Raw genomic sequence first — 23,213 nt, 5'->3', positions numbered from 1 at the left:
AAGAACAACAACTAGATGCAACAAACTAGTAGTAGTATTAGTTTATATTTCCAATACTACCTACTTGTACACACAGTAAACATGTATATACTACTTGTCAATCACAAAGGCAAAATGCTATTTATTTATATTAAGGACAAACGAGGCAGATTGGTTGGAGCATTGTAATTGGATAATTATTGTCACATGGCCAGAAATATCGCATGGCTGTTTTGTGATGGATCAGGTGAGTGGAATGCCGCAAAACATTTAAATCTTTGGTCAAAAAACGGAATTAAATGAAATAGTACGACGCAAAGGGGTCCTGGGTGTATTTTGCTGTCTTTGCGTACATGATGTAACCTAAAACAAGTCATAAAATTAATGTAGTCTTGTAATATACTTTCATCTCGTTGTATTTCGACTTCAATCTCAACACTACAATTTTCTTCCCTCTACATTTGGCTGTAATAATTGCATATACTAACATACAAGTTATACTGTTGAACTTTTCTATAAGGGGTTTTAATTTTTTTGTGAAATACATACAAGTACTTTGGGGAAAGCAATAGATCACAGATAACAAAAATATCCTCCTGGCCAATCAGCACATTCATTTTTGACTACGATATTTATACTAACAAATATTAAGTGGATAAAACATGATTTACATGCTGTTACACATTTTGTAAGGAAGAAATTGAAACAAAACCACGAAGACGTATGATTTGGATTTTTGCTTTGTATATCACTGGGTTTAGGATTTTCAAACCTGCATATTTGACTCTGACATCAATTCAAAGGTTTATTTTTCAAAAAAAATGACCATCAATGGAGAAACTTCATTAAAACGTAATAAATTAAAATTAAACAAATTGAAAAAACATTTAATTGTCCAAAAATAATTTTGGGTGATTATCAATATTGAGTTGGCAATTTTAGCATCATGACAATAGTAGATGGCAGCGAATCCAGGTTGTCAATGGCTGTCAATGGCAGCCAATGAATTAAGAAGATAACGCCTTGTAAGCTGATGAATGACTTTATTTTTCCTGTCTTTTTTTAAGTGAAAACGAGCATTCTCACCTGCACTCCCAGCAATGGTCTCTTCCACTATCCTGCAAGCCTCCCCTGAATGAGTCATCCAGCCGGCTGCTCATTGGATGGCAGCAGCCGTCCAGAGGGATTGCCTTGCAGCAGCAGCAGCAGCGGAGCCGAGCCGAGCAGAGCGGCCTTGCTTTCATTCACAGAAACGTTGGTATGCCAGCCGGCTATTTCATTCACAGCCAGGACTATAAACCTTCCTTTTTGGTCCCCTTCATCCTTTTTTCTCTTTTTCTGCTCTTCATCTTCTTTCCTTGTGTGAAGAAGGGAAGGGCAGGGTTTTTTTTCCTCCCTCCTGCCTTCTATATTTGCCTTGTCGGGGAGGGAGACTGCAGTGCGAAATGCAGCAGAGTGAGCGAGAAGCTGCTCATGAATGAGCGCCGCTGCCATTCTAGAAGGCTAGAGGACATTTTTTACATGAATAGTGTGTGTTTGCGTGTGTGAACGTGGGGCTGCGCGCTTTCTTCCCTGCTGCCACGGCGACTGTGGATGCTCCACCATCAAGGAGACTGCCGCTTGCGCTTTTTTTCCCTCCTCCTTCACTGACTCATCCTCGCCTGGGAAAGATGACGCCCAGGGCGGGTTTATTTGGGTGGTATCATCCGCTTTGCTCTAATTGTCTCGTTTAATATCCAAGATTTGACATTATTATAGGGTCCGTCTTGCTATTTAGTGGTAGGTGTCTTAGTTTTTCTTTAAAATGGCTGACAAATGTAGTTGAGTCAAATTATCTTTTTCGGTAAAGTCACTAATTATCTAAGATTTCTTTATTACCAAATTTGAGCTATCGCATAAATGTGTCTGATGATGAATTAAAACTAAAATTCTCAACAAGATGATTAACCTACCTCAGAATATTCCATGGAAAAAAAATATTTTTGACTACAACAACCACAAAGGCACTCGTATAAATAATAGAAAATGAAATACATTAAACAAGTCGAGGAGTTTATTAAGTGATTGTTTCTAGAGTGCTGTGAGTGGGAGTTTTTCCTCCCCTTCCCTGCCTTCCGCCCTCCCTCCAACAGGAAGTGATTTGCAGTGTTCAGCAACCCTTTTGTTGAGAAGGTTTTCTCACATCAGTGAGTCATGCTCCAGCTCTGAGCTGGCAGCAGCTATAGGCAAGAAGGCAACAGCCATATCGATTCCGTCGCCATCACCTTCCCTTCGATTTCTGGATTTTTGCCTCTTTTACAGAAGGCATCATCGCTGCTGCTGCTGCGAGCAGCAGTTGAAGCATCACCACTGGAAACCACAACAACAACCTCCCCTGCCTTGTTTCCATGGATTTACCTTGTTTTCCCATTCCTGAGCGGATTGAAGCGCCAGATTTTGCCCATCAGGGCTCGAAAGAGGGGCCTACCACCGCTACGTCTGTTGCTGCCATGTTAAAGGAAAGGGTAATCGTCGCGGCAAGGAGGCGGGCGGTGCGTGTCGCTTGAGGCGCCACGACAGAGCAGAGGCGTAGGGTATGCTTCACCGCACCAAATACAACCGCTTCAGGAATGAGTCGGTGACGTCCGTCGATGACATCGTCCACGGCCTGTCCATGAACCCCAAGTTATCGGCCAGCCCCGAACCGCCTTACGCGCCCCCCGCCGACGTTCAACCCTCGGCCGCCTCCAACGCTCCCGCCGGCCCCGTGGCCGCCGTCGGCCAAGACCACCCGGACGATGGCGGTACGCCCTTGTGCACCCTCATCAACAAGGTGTCCAACCTGAAGTTCACCAACTCGGGCAGCTTGCTCGGCATCAAGGGTCTGCCCTCGGCGGTTAAGGACCTGGCGGTGGCCAAGCTGCAAGGTGGAGGAAGCCCGGGGTCAAACCCGGGAGCTTCGGCGACGGCGGTGCCCTGCCTCCCGACGACGGAGAGTGCCGCCAGCGTGAACAAGAAGAGAGGGCTGGATGAGCTTCCACCCGGTAGGGAGGACTGGAACTCTGGACCGCTGGGCAAACCCTTCAGAGGGTGGTTGCATTCCAGTGAGAAGATCTCAGGTCCAGGAGTGACGTATATTGTTAAGGTAAGTCTTGAATGTTAGTCCCTTGTTGTGAATTTGAATATCTTTGACACTACTAGATTTGACTACCGTCGTTAGTTAATTGACATCTGTTTTTGTTCAACTGCTGTCTTTGGTGTCAAACTGCACTCACGATTGGTCCCCAGGTAGTCGTCAGACACCCGTGAAGACAGACAACCATTCACACTAACATCATATGGATTTCTTGGAGCCTGATTCTGTTGAGTTCCAAATCTTAGGATAGACCAGGATTGGTCACCATTCAAAACACACTTTGGGAAAGACAACCAATTACATTCACATCCATCCATTTAAATCTAGAGATAACAATATATATATCATGTTTTTAATAGTTTGGCTGGGCCTGTGACATGTCAGTTGTTGTTGTTCTTCTTCTTGTGGACACTAACTTTGAAGTCCTACACTTTCGTCTTTCGGAAACCGATCGTCCAGAAACTTGGTAGCCATGTAGCACGGGCCAGTTCCCATCAATCCTCGAATCTTGATTTCAGTTTTATATTTTTTTAATTTTGTATGTGCACTGATCAATTCGTTGCAGAGCTATAAGTTAGATCGCAGAGACCATGCATGCTTTTGGTCACAGCCTGCAGTGTGCTGTAACACACTCGTCCTTTTTTGTCGTGTTGTTTAGGCGTTAGTTATCTAAATAAAGGTTAAATTACAGCAAGCCTACTCAGCTTGTTGTCATTTAATTCTTATTACCACAATGTATGTATAATGATTGATCTTGGTCACTGATAAATTAAAATACCACCCAAAAATGCAACTTTTATTCCAGTGCGACTCAAATATGTATTTGACATTTTCCCCACTACTTTTTTTAGGGTGCTGTAGTGTGATTCATAGCCTGAAAAATATGGTGTATGGTATTTTAAGAAATAGCTCTAATGTTTGTTCCTGGCTGTGTTATGGCCATTGAAATCTACATGAATCAATACTTTACAGTTGACCTAGTTGGCTAAGATCATCAGCCTGGAAAGCTTCCTTTTTGAAGGTCATCTGTGGGTGTTGTCTTTTAATACGTTAGCACCTTCCTTATGTGCTTCGGTAGCATTGTTGATATCTTTATTCCCCAGTGGGCTGTGGCCGGGTGAGTTTAGCAGCAGGGGTAAGAAAATAAAGAAAATAACCAAGGAAGAGCATCTTATGTCAATGGCCAACATACATCATTTGAAAGGAGCACACGGCGCTGCGCTGTGAATGTCATCATGCCGGAAATGAGTCACCGGCAGGACTGATGAAGCTGAGGTGTGAAGTGAATAGAAAATGTAGCCCCCCCCCTTTTTTTACCTGTTTCCTTTTAAAGCACACCTATTATACTTTTTAACTCTCGTTAATATATAGTATATATGTTGCGTTATTTTATACTTTTAAAAGGCAAAAAACTGAAGTTGCTTTAAACTAATCACACTATTGGTTCGTCCAAAAAGCATAATATATGGGCTTTGCATACAGCAACATACGACATAAGCAAACACCGACAAAGCGTCTGCATGTCAGTTCACGTTAACCACATTTAGGCCAGTCGGCATCAATGAACTCGTCCATTTTACGCAGGAGGCCCTTTGAGTTTAACGTCGCTTCAAATTAGCGTCACATGGTCGCCCCCTCACCCATCATGTGCCATTACTTCCAGTGGACATTGATCTTGCCTTTAGCATTGACACAAAAGACATGGATTTGTTGTAAATGCATTTGTACAAATAAATCCTCTCGCTCCCACACTATGATTAGCTGATGACCAACCCTGGATGTACATTGCCTCACCCACATAGTCTGTAGCTGTAGCTCACCCATGACCCCAATTACACATGAACTGCTATCTGCAGTTAAGTAATGAAGTACATTAAAAGGAATTGCATTGTGGTTTGTTGGGTTGTCAAAAATATCTAAAAGTATTGACGTATTCATACTGAAATGTAACTGGATGCAATATTTGATAGCAAATTATTTTGGGTTCGGGTTATTTGGATTTTTGTGCTGCTCTTGAAATTAAGGAGAATGAAGAATATTTTTATATTTTCATTGTTAACTGCTAATTTGGTTGTCAGTGACGTCTGGCTGAAACTCAAAGATGATCTTTAATAGCCAGTCCTCGCAATTTCAACGAATTGTATGTCTATAGTCGTCAATGGCAGGAAATGAGTGATGCAGGGAGGGCTTGGGGAAATGTGTTTTGTGCATGCTTGGTGATGAAAGCGGCGCTCATCAACAGTACAAAGTGTTCCTGGTCTGTACTCCCTGTGAGTAGGTGTCGACTAATGAATAGCATTACAAGGGGATCTTATGAGGCAAAGTTAGCATAGATCCTTTTTTTTTTCAAACTGTACTGCAACTTTACGGCTCTAGTGTTAAGTTGGTTCAAAGTACAATTTCTTATGACGTCTTCGGTTTACGACGGGGTTTCGCTGGTGGCAATGTAGTGTCGCAAATGTTCTAATGTGTCTTCAACAGATAGTTTATAGCCTTCATCCAATGTTCCAAAAACAATGATTGTTATGCATGCTCGTTGAAGCCTTTTGAAATTTAATGACGCTCTTTTGTGACATCTTTCTGTTATTTCTTTCTAGTATCTGGGTTGCATTGAAGTGCTGAGATCAATGAGATCTTTAGATTTCACCACAAGATCGCAAATAACAAGGTAAATCTGGGTTCACTTTTCTGACGTCACTTCATCGTAACATGCATGTGAACATGAAGACTAGGAAAGGCCAACAATGACTAATCCATTCATCAGCCTCCCCCTCCACCACCTCAGAATATTTGAATCATTTTTCTCATAATTAGAACATTTTCAGCAGACTCCCGCCTAAGCAGCCAAATTCAAAGCATTGTCCTATTTGCTAGAGCGGGCACAGTAACAACATCAATTTAGCCCCATGACCCTCAATTTTAATCCCTTCTACTTTATATTACAAACATATATGTCAAGTTTGGTAAAAAAAATACCTTTTATTTGTTCTTGAATGATCAAAAACACAAACAGACATAGAAAATGGAATATGTAACCTCTGCTTTATGGAGGTTTCACCTACTGGTAGAGCTAATACATATTTTTTTGGTTGTTATTTCTTTGACAGAGAAGCCATCAGCTTGGTCTGGGAGGCCGTTCCGGGGACCAAAGGAGGTCTACGGAAGCGAAAGGTATGCATAAATTTGGACAGAAAACGTGTATTTTGGGCAAATTTGAGGATTTGGTGGACACTGAAAACAAGGAGACAGTATGTGGGACATGAGTGGGTCAGTATATAGCAGTTAAGAAGTGAAATAATAAGGCAGGGAAGGGGTTATTTTACTTCTAAATTTTGATGTATCTTCTTTAAATGCACAATTTTGTAGAGACCAACAAATTAAGTTGTTCATCTTCCTCTCATCCTTCCTGGCTGGAGAACGGAAGATAACACACCCTCATAATGAGATTGAAGAATTGATGAGACGTTGTGGCACCGTGTGCCTGTTGATGCAAATGTATGCACGATTACATGCACATTATTGCGGGGGCTTGGCACGCCCACATCGCGCACTGCAATTCTTTTCACGTGTTTTTTCGGTGACTCACCAAGCCAACATATCTAGTCTGGCTGTGAAACGAACCATGGGCCTTAATATCTATGGTATATACTTGTTCAACAAGTGTCCACCTGTTCCAACAAAAATACAATCTGTAGTTTTTCCATTTTCGTTCATGTTATTTGCATTGTTGATGAAAGAAATGACAAACCACCATAATGACGTCTTCTACTATTTGACGCCTTCTATTGATATATTTGTGAACGAGCTCTATCTTTCAACGTGTTCCAAATAGGTGCTGCCAGGCTGTGATTTCATTGGAATTTCATTTTTTTTAATTGAAATTGAACGATTTTTATTGTGTGATAGCCGCCATCCAAAGCTCTGTCCAGCATCCTGGGGAAGAGCAATCTGCAGTTTGCTGGGATGTCCATCAACCTAAACATCTCCACCAGTAGCCTCAACTTAATGACACCAGACTGCAAACAGGTGAGGTGTAAAACAACAACTGCTGAAACGCTATTTTTGGCAAAGTACGGTTAAAAAAGACAGTAATGTCTTCGGTATTTATAGCCACTCTGATATTTTCGTACACACAAACACACCCATTCAGAGACCCTTTTATCAATGTACTAAGTAGGAGTATAATATACTAGTATACCATTAAGAATGATAGATGTGCAAGTACAGGATGCAAGTAAATATGTCATTCAATAATATTAACCAATTGACTGCAATTGATGGCGATAGGTGTGCAATCCGTTTGAACTGAGAGGGTTGGCAGTTAAATGGATTGGACGGCTATTTGTGGCAAGCAAATTTTAGAATGTGATCTTCAAGACTTTGGAATTTATTTTTAGAAACCATTGATCCACATTTTTTCAGACCTGAACTGTACATTAACTCAATTCATTTATATTTGAGCATTTTCTGCATTGTGAATTTCAAAATGGATGGAAATTGCTGTTTTTTTATAAACCAAGACCAATAAATAAGCAGCTAAAATCAGTAATTAAAATTTCCTTGATCCCCATAAAAATGATATAGAATAGAGCTGTACAAGACCAAAATAAAACTCAGATGGTGATGTTATTTCATTTTTTTTCACCATACCAAACTTAGCCTGTTAGTTCAGGCAGAGCAATATTGTTCTGCATAGTTCCCATTTTCTGCAGCGCCCCATTTTCCTGCTGCCCTCTTTTTTTAATGTTAGATCATGAATCACTGCATCACCAAGATATAAAAAAACAACTTTTCTGTTCTCTTGACCAGGCCTGTCACTATCAATTAATTTGAGAATGGATTATCTTTTTATCTGAAATAAAGTCTGCAATATATTTTTAATTGTGCAGATCATAGCCAACCATCACATGCAGTCCATCTCTTTTGCATCTGGTGGAGACCCTGTAAGTATTTATTACATCTAATATTTAATACATTTAATAAATCATTCACAGCTTGTTACAATAAATCTCTCTTAACAAATAATTTTCTCGGTGTTTCAGGATACAAATGACTTTGTGGCCTATGTGGCGAAGGATCCTGTTAACAGAAGAGGTATTTCATTACATTTAAATCCTTTACAGGGCACTCATTCAACTCATTGGTAGGAGTTGACAGCACTCGACATCCAATAATTTTGACTGGGAGGTTTTGCGGCAATCATTCTTCAATGACACTGAAAGATGAGAATGAATTAGACATGCATTGTTGTCAAGCAATGAGTTAAATACTATGAAATAAGAAAAAAGCAACTTTTTATACTGTTATTAGGGGCCATTTAATCAATTTAGAATTGTATTCATTCATAATAAAAATATATGAGAATAATATTGAAAACTGCAACACATAATGCATAGTAATAAAAAATAAAAAGAACAAAAATATAATTATATTATATTAATTAATTATATTAAGTCGTGTATAAAATACATAGCTTTTGACAGATCAACTCAAGGTAAGATTATTTCTTATGCTTTAGATTAGAACATGTGTCAAAGTGGTGGCCCGGGGGCCAAATCTGGCCCGCCGCATCATTTTGTGTGGCCCGGGAAAGTAAATCATGAGTGACTTTCTGTTTTAGGATCAAATTAAGATGAAGAGTATAGATTTATATTAAATTTCCTGATTTTCCCCCTTTTTAAATCAATTATTGTAATTTTTTAATCATTTTTTTCTGTGTTTTTAGTTCAAAAATAATTTTGTAAAATCTAAAACTCTATAAAAACCGAATATTTAGTGATTTTAATCCAGTTCTTTTAATCCATTTATAAAATTAAATCTAAATATTATATCTAAAATGGTCCGGCCCACCTGAAATCAAGTTGACATTAAAGCGGCCCGTGAACCAACCCGAGTCTGACACCCCTGCTTTAGAATGATACTATTTGCCTTAAAAATCTGGAATAGCACCTTTCAAGGTAATAAAAAATAATCTTTTGCCTCTTTTGCTTTGTTTATTTGACTTTCCTCAGCATGCCACATCCTGGAGTGTTCGGATGGTCTCGCCCAGGACGTCATCAGCACCATTGGCCAAGCCTTTGACCTTCGCTTCCAGCAGTACCTGCAGTGTCCTTCCAGCAAACCTTCCTCCACGCATGACAGGTGAGTGTTTTACCCGAATGTTTGTGCGTGTAATCTGAGAAATCCAGTTCAAATTGCTCACTGGCACGCAGGGTCCTCAACGTGGAGGATTTGCCGTGGACGGAAGAGGAGGAAGAATCCGCGGAGCATCCGTACTACAACAACATCCCCGGGAAGATGCCGCCCCCAGGAGGCTGCATTGACACGCGGCTGACCAATCAGAACGCGCCCTCAGACGGAAACCAGGTGACTTAAAAACCACAATCAAGGACCGGTAGTTGCATTCATACTAAAATGCAGATGGTCTGTTTTAGACGGAGCAGAACTATTACCAAGGGCGACATTGTGGAGAAAACTGGTCAGAGGAGAGAAAGTCTATCTTTATTCAACAAGGTAGTAAAATGGTTATTTTTCAGGTTATACATTTTTGCTTATTTTTCCTTCTGTCATCCAAAAATAATATTTATAGCTTGTACAGAATGTGCGCATGAATTCTCTCTAGGACTCAATGAGGTCTTAAAATCACAAATAATTTCTTGGAAGAAAAACATTGCTTACTTTGTTTTTACATTTTTATTATAAGAATGCATGCTTACATGCAATATCAACAGACATGACATATTACATCTTTGTAATCAGTTATCAATAATTCTTGGAATTTAGTAGCGTTCAATTACAAGATGCCCGGTAGACCACTTGGTGGTCATCTCAGTCATATATTTTTTATTTCCTATTGCTCTTATTGTCTCCAGGGTCCTTGGATATAACCAGCGAGTACAAAGCTCCGGTGACAAAAGCGGATGAGATGCCCACATACATGAACACTCAGCAGATAGACGAGCAGGTCTTGGCGGCGCTGCAAGCCGAGGCGGAGCAAGTGACCAAGAGCATGGCGGCCGTTGCCAGGGAGAACCCTCAGACGGATCTTTTTGACATGAGTAAGTCCTTTGTGGTTCTTTAAGAGAGAAAGGACAGCCTTATCACATCCCAAGCATCTGTGACCAGAACCCTTCGAGGACGCCATCCAGTCGCAGCCCAAAGCGCCCTCGCAGGTGTCCGCCCTGCACAAGGCCACCTCGGTGGACAATTCCAGCCCGTTACTGGCGCGCTCCATCGCCTTTCGGGCGCAGGAGGAGCTGGAGGGCCAGGCGTGGTACCGTGACAAGATGAGCCGACGCGACGCCGAAAAACTACTACGCGAGGACGGCGACTTCCTGGTGCGCAAGAGCGCCACCAACCCGGGCTCTTACGTACTGACCGGCATGCACAACGGAATGGCCAAACATCTGCTTTTGGTGGACCCCGAGGGCACGGTGAGGCTCTGACTACTAATGTTTGACCAAAATTCTTGGGGTTATTCTTGAGGTTGATTTTTGTGCTTATTCTCATGTTGATTCCAAAACTGTATACAGTTAGAGTTTATTAAAAAAACACATAAATAATAGTCTAAAATAAAGAATGCACATTTTTTTCTTTCATATTTTATCATATGTCAATATTTGATTTGAATTGACCAAAATTCTTGGTGATTCTTGAGGTAGATTTTTGTGCTTATTCTCATGTTGATTCCAAAACTGTATACAGTTAGAGTTTATTAAAAAAACACATAAATAATAGTCTAAAATAAAGAATGCACATTTTTTTCTTTCATATTTTATCATATGTCAATATTTGATTTGAATTGACCAAAATTCTTGGTGATTCTTGAGGTAGATTTTTGTGCTTATTCTCATGTTGATTCCAAAACTATACAATTAGCGTTTATTAAAAAAACATAAATAATAGTCTAAAATAAAGAATGCACATTTTTCTTTCATATTTTATCATATGTCAATATTTGATTTGAAAAATGCTATAAGTATATATTTTAAAAAATGCACAGTCACATGAAATACATAAAAAATAGATCCCATAGGTCTAAATCTTGACCTGATAGGGAAAAACTGATTTCCGTTTTAGATTACACACCAAAAAGTAAAAAAAAAACAGCTTTCTGATTGACCTCAACAAAAAATGTGTTCCCTAGTTTAATTCGTCTATTCCGTTCATCCATTTTTCTTTTAGATTTGTTCATCTTGCTATTTTCTGGCCCACAAAAATCTGTTTCTTACTGTTTTTTTCTTTTTTGTTTTTGTTTAAAAGGTCCGGACTAAAGATCACGTTTTTGACAGCATTGGCCATCTGATTGGCTACCACCGTGACAACAACCTGCCAATCGTTTCGGCCGGTAGTGAACTGTGTCTTCTTCAGCCGGTAGTATGGAAGCAGTGACCCTCTGCCCGCTGTGGGGCAAACGGGAAGCTCTGAACTCTACTTCCTGCCGTCTCAGAAACTTGAAGTGTGAGGGAAGCCACTGGGGGGAAAAAAGTCTGAACAGCTCGTGCAACGTGAGTTCCAAAAAAAAAAAAGAATATTTGTTATAGAACTGTTATTTTATCGTGACCACTGAAATGTTCTATTTTTGCGAAGACGTATAAGACACACAATCTCTTGATTTGGTGTTTGGAACGATATGTTCTTGTAGTTTCGACAAATAGACCAGAGTATTTAAAATTACGAAAGTTACAAATGTTACTTTTTCGTCTGTCAAGCACAACCACATTTTAACTGATCAAAAAAACAAAACATAAGAGCCCCACACAAATGCTGTTTATCCTTCAGAGTGCTTTTCGACTGTGGCTTGAAATAGTTATTTCAAATGGTTTAAAGGAGGAAGGGCCACACTGAACCCCCCCCCCCAAAAAAAAAAAAATTAAAGGAAAAAGTTGTAACATTAATAATCTTAAAATGTTATTTTTATTTTTTTTAAATGTTCACTTGCAACTTAACTTTTTATCCTCACAAGATGATGACTTTTGTCACTATGTCACTAGGCTTATAATTTCAGGCTTTAATTTTGTGAAATTGCAACTTTATTCTCACAAAATTGAACACTTTCTCCGTAAATTGAGAATTCTGTTGTTATTTATTTTATTAATTTGGAATATTGTGTTTTCAGAGAGGCCCTAAAACTCTTGTTTTTTTTGCTTTGTTTCACTGGATTGCATGACCCTTTTATTTAGGGAAAGGTTACTGTGACAACACTGTAAAGATAATCCTGTTCTGATTTGCATGATTTGGATTCTTTTGTAGGTGTTAGTGATTTTACAAGTGCTTTGGTCACCTTATCACAAGTTATGATGACTATTTTCACCCTTTATAGGGCACTTATTTAAATGCGATTAATGCAAAAAAAAACACCCAGACAATGCCCTAAATCAATAAGTAAACTGAACATTTCACCCAATCAATAAGTGCTTATAACACACAGGAAGCTACCCAGATATTGTGACCCCAAATTGCCCCCCAAAAAATCAGAAACACGTGAAAATGAAGATAGATCATTAGGAATTGCCTTGTAAATGCATCAAAATTGACAGTACGTGGCCAGAAATAATCAGTAAGTAACCCAGAAATGATCCAAAATCGACTTGAAATGACCCAAAAATGCAGAAAGGTCAACATGAACCCGGATAATACCCAGAATGTCCTCTCAATCAACAGAAAGTGACCTGAAATTTAACCTAAATGTGTAGAACATGGCCTGAAATTTGCAAGAACTGATCTGAGTTTTTACTGTAATGAACAGCAGAACAGAGCATCCCACCCAGAAATGACATCATCTAGAAATTTCTAGTCTGTTCTTAACATTTGATGAATACAATTACTCATTTAAAAAAAATCATAACCATATCAAAGTTTTTCAAATTGCCCTATAAAGGGTTAAAGGTCACAGGTAAATAGCACAATCCCAACCTTGGATGAGACGTCATTTGCAATCTCCCCCAAACCACGTTTAATAAGCGGGCCCAACTCTTGGTGTCAGCACAGATGATCTAAGAACTGGTCCACATTTCTGCACCTGAGTAGCAAACACCTGATTATTTTGCAGTTTGCCCTCAATGGCAAATGAACAGAGGTGCGCTCAAATGCAGTCGAGCCAAAATCAGCATGCGTTTCAATGGGCTCGGAGAAGACCGGTGCAATGTAATGCCTGTAATTTTGCTGCAAGAAGGGAGTGTACAGTACGTGTTTGTCATATAACAATTTAACTGAAGTTTGTGAAAACCTGGAAAACCATCTTTGGCGTAGGTTTTTTTTTGGGTGGTGGTGGTGGTGGGTTGGGGTCAAATGTGCACACTTTGTTTTATTAAGTGAAAATGCACATTTGCATTGATTTTTATCTCTTTCAGCCCATTGCATCACATCAAGTGGCTTTTTCCACCCTTCTGCTGTGAAGTTAAAATTGTTTATCACAAGTAGAAATGGGAGGGCTAACCTCCGGCTGTCAGCCCTCCCACTTCAAATGGATTGGTCGCCAATAAGTGGAATGAGGGTTCTGTAAATCAAGCCACACTTGTGACAGAAAATCTGAACACATTTGACTTCACTCCAAGAAGATTCTCAAGGCAAACAATTGGAATTTTCTTTTGCAGGGGTTTCCGTTGATGAAAATGTGCCTTTTCTTTGTACAAACTACTGGATGTTTTTCCTCCCTTCTATCTTCAAAGTGCAATAGGTTCAATATGGAGCATGCCTGTCCTCCATTTATGGAGTTGGTGTTTTTGGCCCTGCTGCGTGTTGCTGCTCGACACCTCCTTTCCTCACTCCCTCTCTTATTATTATTGTTATTATATACATGGAGTGTAAACGTTAAGCTTTCCCCCTCCACACTAGAACTAGAATCACACAAGAGGTCACTATTTTTGGAACAGTGCAGTAAATGGGGAAAGCAAGAGAATCAAGGACATCAAATCAAAAGACAGTCTAGATGTTTACAGATTTAATCCTTTGGTTGTATGGGTTTGACATTATTCTGTATGACTGTTGGCAATAAAACCGTGAATGTGTAGAAACTCTGCTTTCCACTTTAGTATATTTATCCTGAAAAGAAATTCTCAAACTTGCTGTAATATAGTATATTATTAATTATATTATCATTTGTATTTAATTCTTTTATTTATTTTAGATGCTGATATGTATGCTTTTTTTCCTCATTTAAAGTTACTTGGAAAGAAATGCACAATAGTTATTTCTGCAATTTTTATCCCAGTTTTCTTTATTTTAAATCTTAATTTACATATATTTTTAATTAAAAACAACAACTCATTGACGATGATTGACGTACCATTAAATTCATGTTAATGCCTCTTATGACAACATTACCAATCAATACCAACACCCCAGTTAAAGTGCATTTATATTGCTATATACGGCTGTGAATAATTATATATACTATATAATTTTTTTTATATACTATATAATTTTTGCCAATTCTTTTTAACTTTGATATTGTCTGAAATTATTATAATTCATTCAATTTAGTCATAGTTATAGAGTTTATAGTAGTTTGTTGATCTTATATTTGATAATATACAAACAATGTGATAAGAAATTAAGGAACACCTGGACAATTCGTTTCTGATTGGTTAAGACAACGGAAAAATCCTGACGAGGACAAGAGGAAACAAACAAAAAAAGTACTATAATCAAGATGCCATGCGCAGGAGAGGAAAACACGTGTAAGTCAAACACAAACATGACAAAATGATGACTTTTGAACATCGCTGTACGTTTAATCTATCGTTATTGCATAATAATTTACATTTACACTTTAACTGTGTAACATCAGCTCAAGATTTTAAAAGATCAATGTCATTTTATGTTTTCTTAAGCTTTGCAAGCGTGCAATTGTTAAAATGTCCATGTTAGATCTTTCAATCGACGATAATAGGCGTCCAATCATGCTACTGTTTTCATCATTCTGCTGGAAATTTAAATGACTAGTTTATCACGAATAGACGTCCAATACATTCGAACTAAGAGTACCGATCATTCGCTGCAAGCCCTCACAGTTCAAATTGATTGGACGTCTATCACCGTCAATGGCAAGTAGTAACATTTTTTTTAAAACTTCTACAGAAAAGTCTGTATGATCGCAACGAGATGACGTGTTTTCCAGTACTATATGTTCCCTGGATTTTTAAGGGGGCTTTGGACGCATAAAAGGGACACTTGACAAGCTCTGCTGACCATATAAGGTAATGTACACTTTCTATTGATCACATATAAGATAAGAAAATCACATGCGCCTCAAAAGTGCAGTTTCATGCTTTTGCAGTTATTTACATAAGGTTGATCTGGTATTTTCAAAAAAGTTATTACAGAAATGTGCATTATAGCAGACTACGTACTTTCTTTAACAGCCAGCAGGTGACACCCTCGCACCAATATAGTATTCAGTATATACCAATATGTATAAGTACTATATGTATATACCAATATGGCTTTCCACTCTGCAGCTCCCTTCATTCAAGCATGCAGTTGAGATGTTCAAAGTCAGAATTAGTGCATAAACGACTGTAATAAATAAGCTGCAATTGTCTCAAACAATCACACTATTACTCTACTTCAGGACTACAATCATTGAAACTTAATGACAGTTGATCAGTTGGCTATTCTCCATGTAAATCCATTTACACTGAATTTCTTGAATCCTATGATATGCCTATGTCCACTTTTTTTTTTTACATTTTAATACAATATTAATCGTGACTTGCAATGACAAACTGAAGGATACGACTACACCCTTTTCTGATTCGTGTTAGTTTTTATCTTCCCACTTTTAGATAACTCGCAGTCATAGGCCGTACCCGGTTTGATTTATCGCGATTACGTCGCAGTCACTTTGGCAAGAATGCAAATTAAGACTTGATTCTGATCCGAGGTTATCCGGTGCTCTGTCAAACTCTTCGACTGCAATTTCCTTCTATTTTTTGACAACAGGTTATATTTAATCGGATTTGCGCTGCAGTCGCTTTCCTAGAAAATCAGTCTCTGTGTGCTAGAACTCATTCAGGATTAAGCAAAGGACTGTCAACGTTCAAATTGTAGACGGTGCAATGCCTCGTCGCGATTTGGAAAAGATGCAACTCACAAAAGGACACTGAAGTCTTTCCAACTATTCGCTAGGACCGCCCTTCCAAGCGTCATTATTCTCTCACTCGTTCCCGCCATTTTGGAGAATGTTGTCATCTTCAATGGCGCTGGGCCCGGCAACATGCGACACCTTTGCGAGGCCAGAATCCGCCTCCGCCGCGTCGGGCACCGCCTGCCTGCTCCCTTGCAGGTTGGGGTTGTTCTGGCTACTCCACGACTTGCTTCGGCTAGCCTCCATGCACTGCCTGTTCCCGCTGCCCTGCACCGACGCTTCGCGTGAGTAGCAAAGGCAGCAAGCTAAGCCCAGGAATGCCCGCCTCATCTCGCGGCTGGCCAGCGTGTATATGATCGGATTCATGGCCGAGTTGAGCACGGCCAACGCGATGAACCAGTCAGCCTTGTAGAGGACGGGGCAGCGGTTGCGCTGCTGGCACGCCACGTCCACCAGCAACAAGACGAAGACGGGCGTCCAACAGGCGATGAAGACGCCCACCACGATGATGACGGTGCGTAGCAGCGACATGGCGTGCTCCGAGTTGCTGTGCTTGCTCACCTTACGACTGCTGGACTTAACCAGGATGTAGATGCGAGCGTAGAGTATCGACATGGCCAAGAGCAACGCCATGAAAACGGTGATGCAGAAGGCCACGTATTTCTTGGAATACAGCGGCAGCACGGTGGAGCAGTCGGCCAGGTCGCCCAAGCAGTTCCAACCCAAGATGGGCATGGCCCCGAATGAGATCGCAATCAGCCAACACGTGCCGATAAGCAGGAAGACGCGGTAGTTCTTGTTAGCGTCGTAGGGTCTCATTTTGATCATGGTCAGATGGCGCTCGATGGCGATGGCCAGGAGGCTGAAGATGGAGGCGCCCAGCGCCACAAACATGCTGCCCTCGCGCACAAACCACAAAGCAGGAGAAAGGTGAAGGGTTTTGTCGCCGGACAGGAGCAGGTTGACCAGGTAGGCCACTCCGGCCAGCATGTCGCACAGCGCCAGGTTGGCGATGAAGAAGTACATGCGATTGTGGAAGCGCTGGTTCCGCCAAATGGCCACCAACACCGTCAAGTTCTCCAATACGATAAAGCTACACACCACCAGGAACAAGAGGGTCTTGGTGTCCGGGATGCCCGTTCCGGTGTCTACTTTGGGCCGGTGGCCCAGCTTGCCCGTGTAGTTGTAGTGCAGGTAGATGTGAGGATCGATCATTTTGAAGTCGGATGGTTTCCGGGATCTGATGCTCGATCCTCTGTGGAGACAAGTCAGGCTTCCGCTCAATTACTTTTTTTTTTCCACATTACGATTGCTCAATGCATGCAGCAGGCTATGAAGGTTTGGTTTTTCGCCGAAGATCAATAAAACAGGGTGGAAGTAGTCGAACGGACTTACCCGGAGGACTTGCGAGGCTTCAGTCGCTCCAAATCTGAAGTGCAACCATGTCATTAAAATTTGACTTTCACTTGGATTCCCGCAAACAGACAAACTTTCCCGATCCCCTCTCGCTCCGCACAGTGCATAACATCATTGCCCTTTTCCTCCCCTAAACTCAAGAGTTGATGTCAGTCTAGAAGTCACACCCCTTCTTCCCTGTTCCCTCCTCCTCCTCCTCCTAATTTTCTCCTCCCTCCTTCCTTCAAGACACTACTGCATACGTTGACGTTCTTTTCTATTCATTTTGTAACTTATTCTCAGCTTTTGGATGCTCTTTTGAATTTAAAAATAAACATGTCATGTCTTTCTTTAACCTTATGCCTCCTTTTTTGTCCAAACTAAAAATTCCACTTTTTCATCTACGTAAAATATCTATCCAGATAACACATATATTATTCATGCATTATTTCCATGTCCACCAAGTGCCCATTAGTTATTACCATCCATACTTTATCCAGTCATTGGTCTGTTTGTATATTTATTCATAATTCATCTATTTACTACTATCTATTTGCACTCCATCCTCATTTAGTCTGTCAGTACACCCATCTGTTACATAAAAATGTTACTGGCATCCATACACAGCCGTCAAAATATTATTTCTCACTATCAGATTAGCCGATACCTACATTTTAGCGCCATATCGGGGTCCCCCTTCCCGTTGGTATCGGCCCAACGGTAATTGACCTCTATTAGTGACAAATGCATTTAAAATTAGAGTCACATGACTGGATGTCTATCAGCGTAAATGGAAGTGCAACATTGAATTCGGTGTAGTTCTGCTGAGCACTGTTCTTAAAACAAATCTCAGTTTTTCCTGATGTGGGAGCCAATTATGAATGACTTAACCAAGAGGAACATTGGTGTAATAGCATTGTTCCGCAGTCAACGAGAATGAACGAGTCATTTTTGGAGAGAAATCTGGGAGCCATCATGGAACAGGATTAACAAACGCGGTCAGGGAAAAATTCTGAGGAAAAAAATTGCCGTGTGGGGCGTACATCTGCATCGACATTGACGGCGGTCTAAGAAGGAAACCATCTTCTAGCAGGAAGCCACAATATGTGGTTGTGTGCTGTGTATTCATAGACTACCACAGAGAGAGATGGGTGGAGGGCTCTATTTTTTTCCCCAATGAGACCACCCTCACTAAAGGGTTTGGCCTTGTCATCTGCGTGGACATTTAGAGCGTCTCGGCTCGCGCCGTCACTGTCTCGCACGTTTGATTCCCAACTAAGGCTGACGACATTTGATGTCGCCCTACCGGCCGCAACCCTTCATTAGGAGAGTAGTGCAGCGCAGCTTGGCTGAGCCCGGCTCGCTCTCGCTCTCGCTGAGCTGCGACCTCACAGCTGGGAAAACCATTCCTGGACTTTTCCACTCCTCAGCTGCAGCCACTATTTGATATTGTGTGTGTGTGTGTGTTGGAGTTTATTTGAGTTGTGCGACCACACCGCAGAGCAGACTCTGTTTAACCCTTTGTAGGGAAAGAAACTATTTTTTCTGGGGGGTCATTTAATTCACTGGTCGCTACGTGGGTAATGGACGTCTAGTCCATTCGAAGTGGGAGGGCTGGTAGCGGATAAACCAATGTACATTCGTTGGCAGCGTTCCAGCTCAAATGTATTGGACGTCTACTAGTTGAACTCCTTTTAATTCAGAGCAAAAAGGGTGAAAAGAGCCACATGAATTGCCGCCAATTAGTTTACAATAATGGGAAGAAGCCTGCTTATTGGCATCCTGATATATGCTGCTCTTTCTTGCAACTGTCAAGTAAATGATCAAAACCTGAGTTACACTGCCCATTCACTTGAAGGACTTTAAACATTATTCCAAATTTAGAAAGCATATAAAAATCGGGCTTAGTTGTTGAGTGTTGTAGGTCGATATTCATTTTTTTCCCTCTCTTCCCTTCGTAATTGATACACCAAAGAATGCTGATCTTGAAATTTCCTTATTATTATTTCAAATGAGGAAAAAATAGGAACAACTGGGACAGAATAGATTGTTTTGCCGATTGCTTCCTCTTTCTCTCTTTATCAAGAGTAGGAGCTAGTATTTGTATATGAACATTTATTGGCACCAATGTTTACTCTCAAGTGACATGATAAGCCAACAGGCCTGAAACATGCTTTGCGCTCACCTCACAGGCATAAAGATATACTTTGGATTGGATTGGATAACTTTATTCATCCCGTATTCGGGAAATTTCATTGTGACAGTAGCAAGAAAAGGCATAGTTATAAGTTGGACAGTACAGTCAAAGGCCGCAGAACAACAAGGCAAAAGCAAAAAGCACAAAGTACAAAGCAAATCAAAGTCAATGGGATCATTAAGAATCACCAAATCATTAAGACAGAAAAGCAGCAAAAACACAAAACGAGTTTCGGTAGCAAAAACGGATAGACTCAAAAAGATGTAAAGTTGGACAAAAACTGGAACCACACACAATAAGTCTTCAACGAGATGGGGAACTTCTGCAGACTGTGACCGAGGTAGAGAATATGCAGAGTCACTCTTCCAAGCTTATCTGCACAGTTCCTCATATGAAATGAATTATTCACATGCCATATAAAAGCACAAAAATCTAAGTCTGCACTGTGTATATATAAAGATGGAGTAATCTGTATCATGAAGACATGCATAATTGATTCTAGTAAAGCAGTGGTAAGTGTCCATGGCATGATAATAAGAAGATAAGAACCTGGGTCTGCAGTGTAATAAGCACATTGGATGACGTGTTTGTCCAAAAGTGCTTGAAGAGGGGAGACGGGGAAGGTTGGCCTAGGTTAACCCATCATTAGAGTGAGAGCATGGATGGCATATAAAGGGGTGCATGTGCAATTACACCCTGAGACTGTGTCTTTAATTTCACCCATTACATTTTTTTTTCCAACGGTCCCCCAGTGAGTGAGTGAGTCAGGCAGGCAATCCCCGCCTACATCGTGTGGCTTTGTGGTCGTCATATTTTGGAACAAGTCAGTGGGAGCCCCTCGTATGTTGAGAAGTCATATGATAACTTTAGCTGTCATTTGATGCTGGAGAGCTCATCTTGTGTGTGAAAGTCCCTTTTACGTTGCCTCGGCTGTTGTTTTTAATGGCACGATATGGGGGGAAAAGTCATTCTGGTACATTTTGGATTCTGAAGGAGTGCGTTTGCATTTTTTTATGTTACTGTCCAACTTAGAAAAAGAGAAAGTCATGCTTCTAACAACTGGTGTCCCAACAGGCTGGATGTAATTTGGCTGATATGATATGTAAATATTTTTGCTACATGGCCTTCCTCAGCTGAAAGTTACTGTCAAATTACAAGTTGTACATTTGAAATCATCTCTTTTAGCATATCACTCCAAAAGTTCATGTGCTAACACTTAGTACTCCCTGATATTGATAATTATTTTAGTGCTTCATTGGTGCCACAGTAGTTTGAAATAAACGTCACAATGAACAGTTATGGTAACATGACTACCTTATACTGGATATATAAATGCACACCATCAAGTATGATGCCATGTGATGTTATCAGCTAATAAGCGCATTCTCCTGTAGTAATTTACTTTCTTTACCTTGAGTGTGCTTAGTGTGCTTTCGTATGCGAGTGAGTACTTATTTGCAGGCTTCAATGCTTTTCTCCTTCAGATCCATTAGTGCGAGTTGTATCGACGTAAAGCCGTCTCCGCCACTCCTTTACGGCCCAAAACGTTGGTCAAAGTTTGTGCACTGCACTTACTGTCAAACTTATTAGTCATACCTAAAATGCTCTGTTTGTTTCATAGAACAAAGGCCATTTTAATCTGGCGTGAGCGCTTAATGTACCACGTCAAATGTCTGTTCATTTCAAATGGGAGGATAATGGCGAATAAAATCGCTGCCACTCTCCTACTTCAAATGGATTGGACGTCTACTACGTGACAAACTCATTGGAATTCACAGCATCATGTTTATTACAGTTTGTTTTTAACTTAGTATTATAAATCCAATTTAAGTTTGCTCTCAAAAAGTTTAGCATGTCAATTAGCCAAGTCTCATTAGTCTTATTGTCTCTAAAGCTTGGGAAAATAATGTGTATCGCAGTCGATTAGTCTTTGACACAATGCGAATTAATTACATGCGGTGTGTTCGCACTAATAATCATATTGTTCTTGCCTTCTTCATATTAGAATCAGAGCATTTCGTTGGTGCTTGTAAAAAGTTTGTTGATTCTACTGTTTGTTCTGTTTTGCACAGAAGTAAAAATGTGGTTTTCCATGCCATCTGGCCACACCAAAAAGTATTCCGTTCGATGTATTCATTTTTGTTGTCATGGCTTGGAGCTGACTGACTGAAACACAATCCGTTCTCTTCCTGTTTGCTTTGGAATCGATAAAGGTGCTCGTCAGTTAGCCAGGAAATCACTTCCATGCAGAGTAAGTGATCTGGAAATGATTGTAACGTGATTAAACACAAGCAGGGGGCTGAAGATGAGTTATAAAGGATCATAAAAGGCTTTATGGACTTGCTCACTGTCTACTAACGGCTGTTCATCATTTTTTCTTCTTCATATTTGTAAATGGCTTGTAAAGCTGCTTAATATTAGCCATTTCTGCAGAGGATAAAGAATATACACCTTTGGAATATTTTTTCCATTTAGTTGGAAATTTGAAAGCCTTAAAATAATTTGACCCACAGTGAGAACCTGATCCTTTACGATCACAATACAAACGTTCTCGCTGATGTCGTTTCTTGGCTCGAAAGGGTGTGTAGATTTTCTCTTTCGTCGTTGCTAAGCAACCCCGTGTGTGTATCTGACTGAATTAAATGCATGTAGACATTTGAAAGGATCCAAGTTTAAAGGCAATCATTGAAAAAATCTCTTTAAATGTCTATTCTTTAATTCCACTGTTAAATACTGGTTTTAAAAAATGTGTGCATCTGGTTGCATGTTATGTTGTTCCACAATTGCACATCCTTGAAGGAAGTGGAAAAGAACAATGTGCTCGAAGGGCCCCCAGCAGGAAACATGTTCTAAACAAAAGATCTAGAAAAAACAATAACATTTTTGGACCGCTTGCAAGTTTCAAACAAGCCACATAATAGAGCACAGGGACAATATTTGGCACTCTAGCGCCACATAGTGGCTGAAATACATATTACATTGGGATGCTGTGGAAAGGGGGAGCGACCAACCAGTACAATAATGCGTCAGTATGTTATTTTAACTCATAAGGCGCACCTTGCATTTCATATGCTTTCCATTAATATCTTATTTTATTTATTCAATCACTATTTATGTTGTTGTATATGGGGTTAGATGAATGTGTCTTGAGAATTTTACAAAAACTTGATCTCTTTATGTCGTGTATTTATTAGTTCCAGCCTTTCTCCACTAGATGGAAAAACAGCTGCTTGCATATTAGGTGGACATCCCAATATTATAATCGAATCCAATCGTTCAAATTCATTTAAATTCACAGAATGTTTATCATAGAAAAAAGGTAAGTAAGAGTATTTTCTATTTTTTGCAGTCAGACTTTCTCCTTTTCAAAAAAAAGGATTGCCTTGCAAAACAGTTTCTGTTTAGTGATCATGTTATGAATATGGTGAAATAAAGAT

General features: G+C 40.1%; 2 protein-coding genes and 1 long non-coding RNA gene across 7 annotated transcripts in view; 1 reads left to right on the top strand and 2 right to left on the bottom strand.

The window, feature by feature from the left end:
• The window catches only part of LOC144091395 (uncharacterized), a 155,507-nt gene that overhangs the window by 50,744 nt on the left and 81,550 nt on the right, over positions 1-23,213 (bottom strand). The window lies entirely within an intron of this gene.
• On the top strand, positions 75-11,947 carry shc3 (SHC (Src homology 2 domain containing) transforming protein 3). Of its 5 annotated transcripts, none has more exons than XM_077622332.1 (14): positions 75-226; positions 1,047-1,237; positions 2,281-3,103; positions 5,692-5,762; positions 6,202-6,265; positions 7,001-7,120; positions 7,984-8,037; positions 8,137-8,188; positions 9,106-9,235; positions 9,307-9,460; positions 9,529-9,607; positions 9,967-10,152; positions 10,220-10,527; positions 11,357-11,947. In XM_077622332.1, exons 3-14 carry the CDS (start codon positions 2,555-2,557, stop codon positions 11,483-11,485), a joined length of 1,896 nt encoding a protein of 631 aa, XP_077478458.1. In that variant the 5' UTR covers positions 75-226; positions 1,047-1,237; positions 2,281-2,554; the 3' UTR covers positions 11,486-11,947. The 5 variants fall into 5 exon arrangements, with proteins under 5 accessions (XP_077478458.1, XP_077478456.1, XP_077478455.1 ...); XM_077622330.1 differs by having other exon boundaries at positions 1,351-3,103; XM_077622329.1 differs by having other exon boundaries at positions 1,348-3,103.
• On the bottom strand, positions 14,753-17,706 carry s1pr3b (sphingosine-1-phosphate receptor 3b). Its single transcript, XM_077622336.1, has 2 exons — positions 17,580-17,706; positions 14,753-17,439 (listed from the first exon to the last, which is right to left on the bottom strand). The coding sequence occupies exon 2, from the start codon at positions 17,397-17,399 to the stop codon at positions 16,254-16,256; it is 1,146 nt and encodes a 381-aa protein (XP_077478462.1). The 5' UTR covers positions 17,400-17,439; positions 17,580-17,706; the 3' UTR covers positions 14,753-16,253.

This window comes from Stigmatopora argus, chromosome 16 (assembly GCF_051989625.1).
Source record: "Stigmatopora argus isolate UIUO_Sarg chromosome 16, RoL_Sarg_1.0, whole genome shotgun sequence".
Classification (NCBI taxonomy): Eukaryota; Metazoa; Chordata; class Actinopteri; order Syngnathiformes; family Syngnathidae; genus Stigmatopora; species Stigmatopora argus.
The sequence above is the reverse complement of the archived record's forward strand: the minus strand, read 5'-3'. Positions and strand labels throughout refer to the sequence as shown.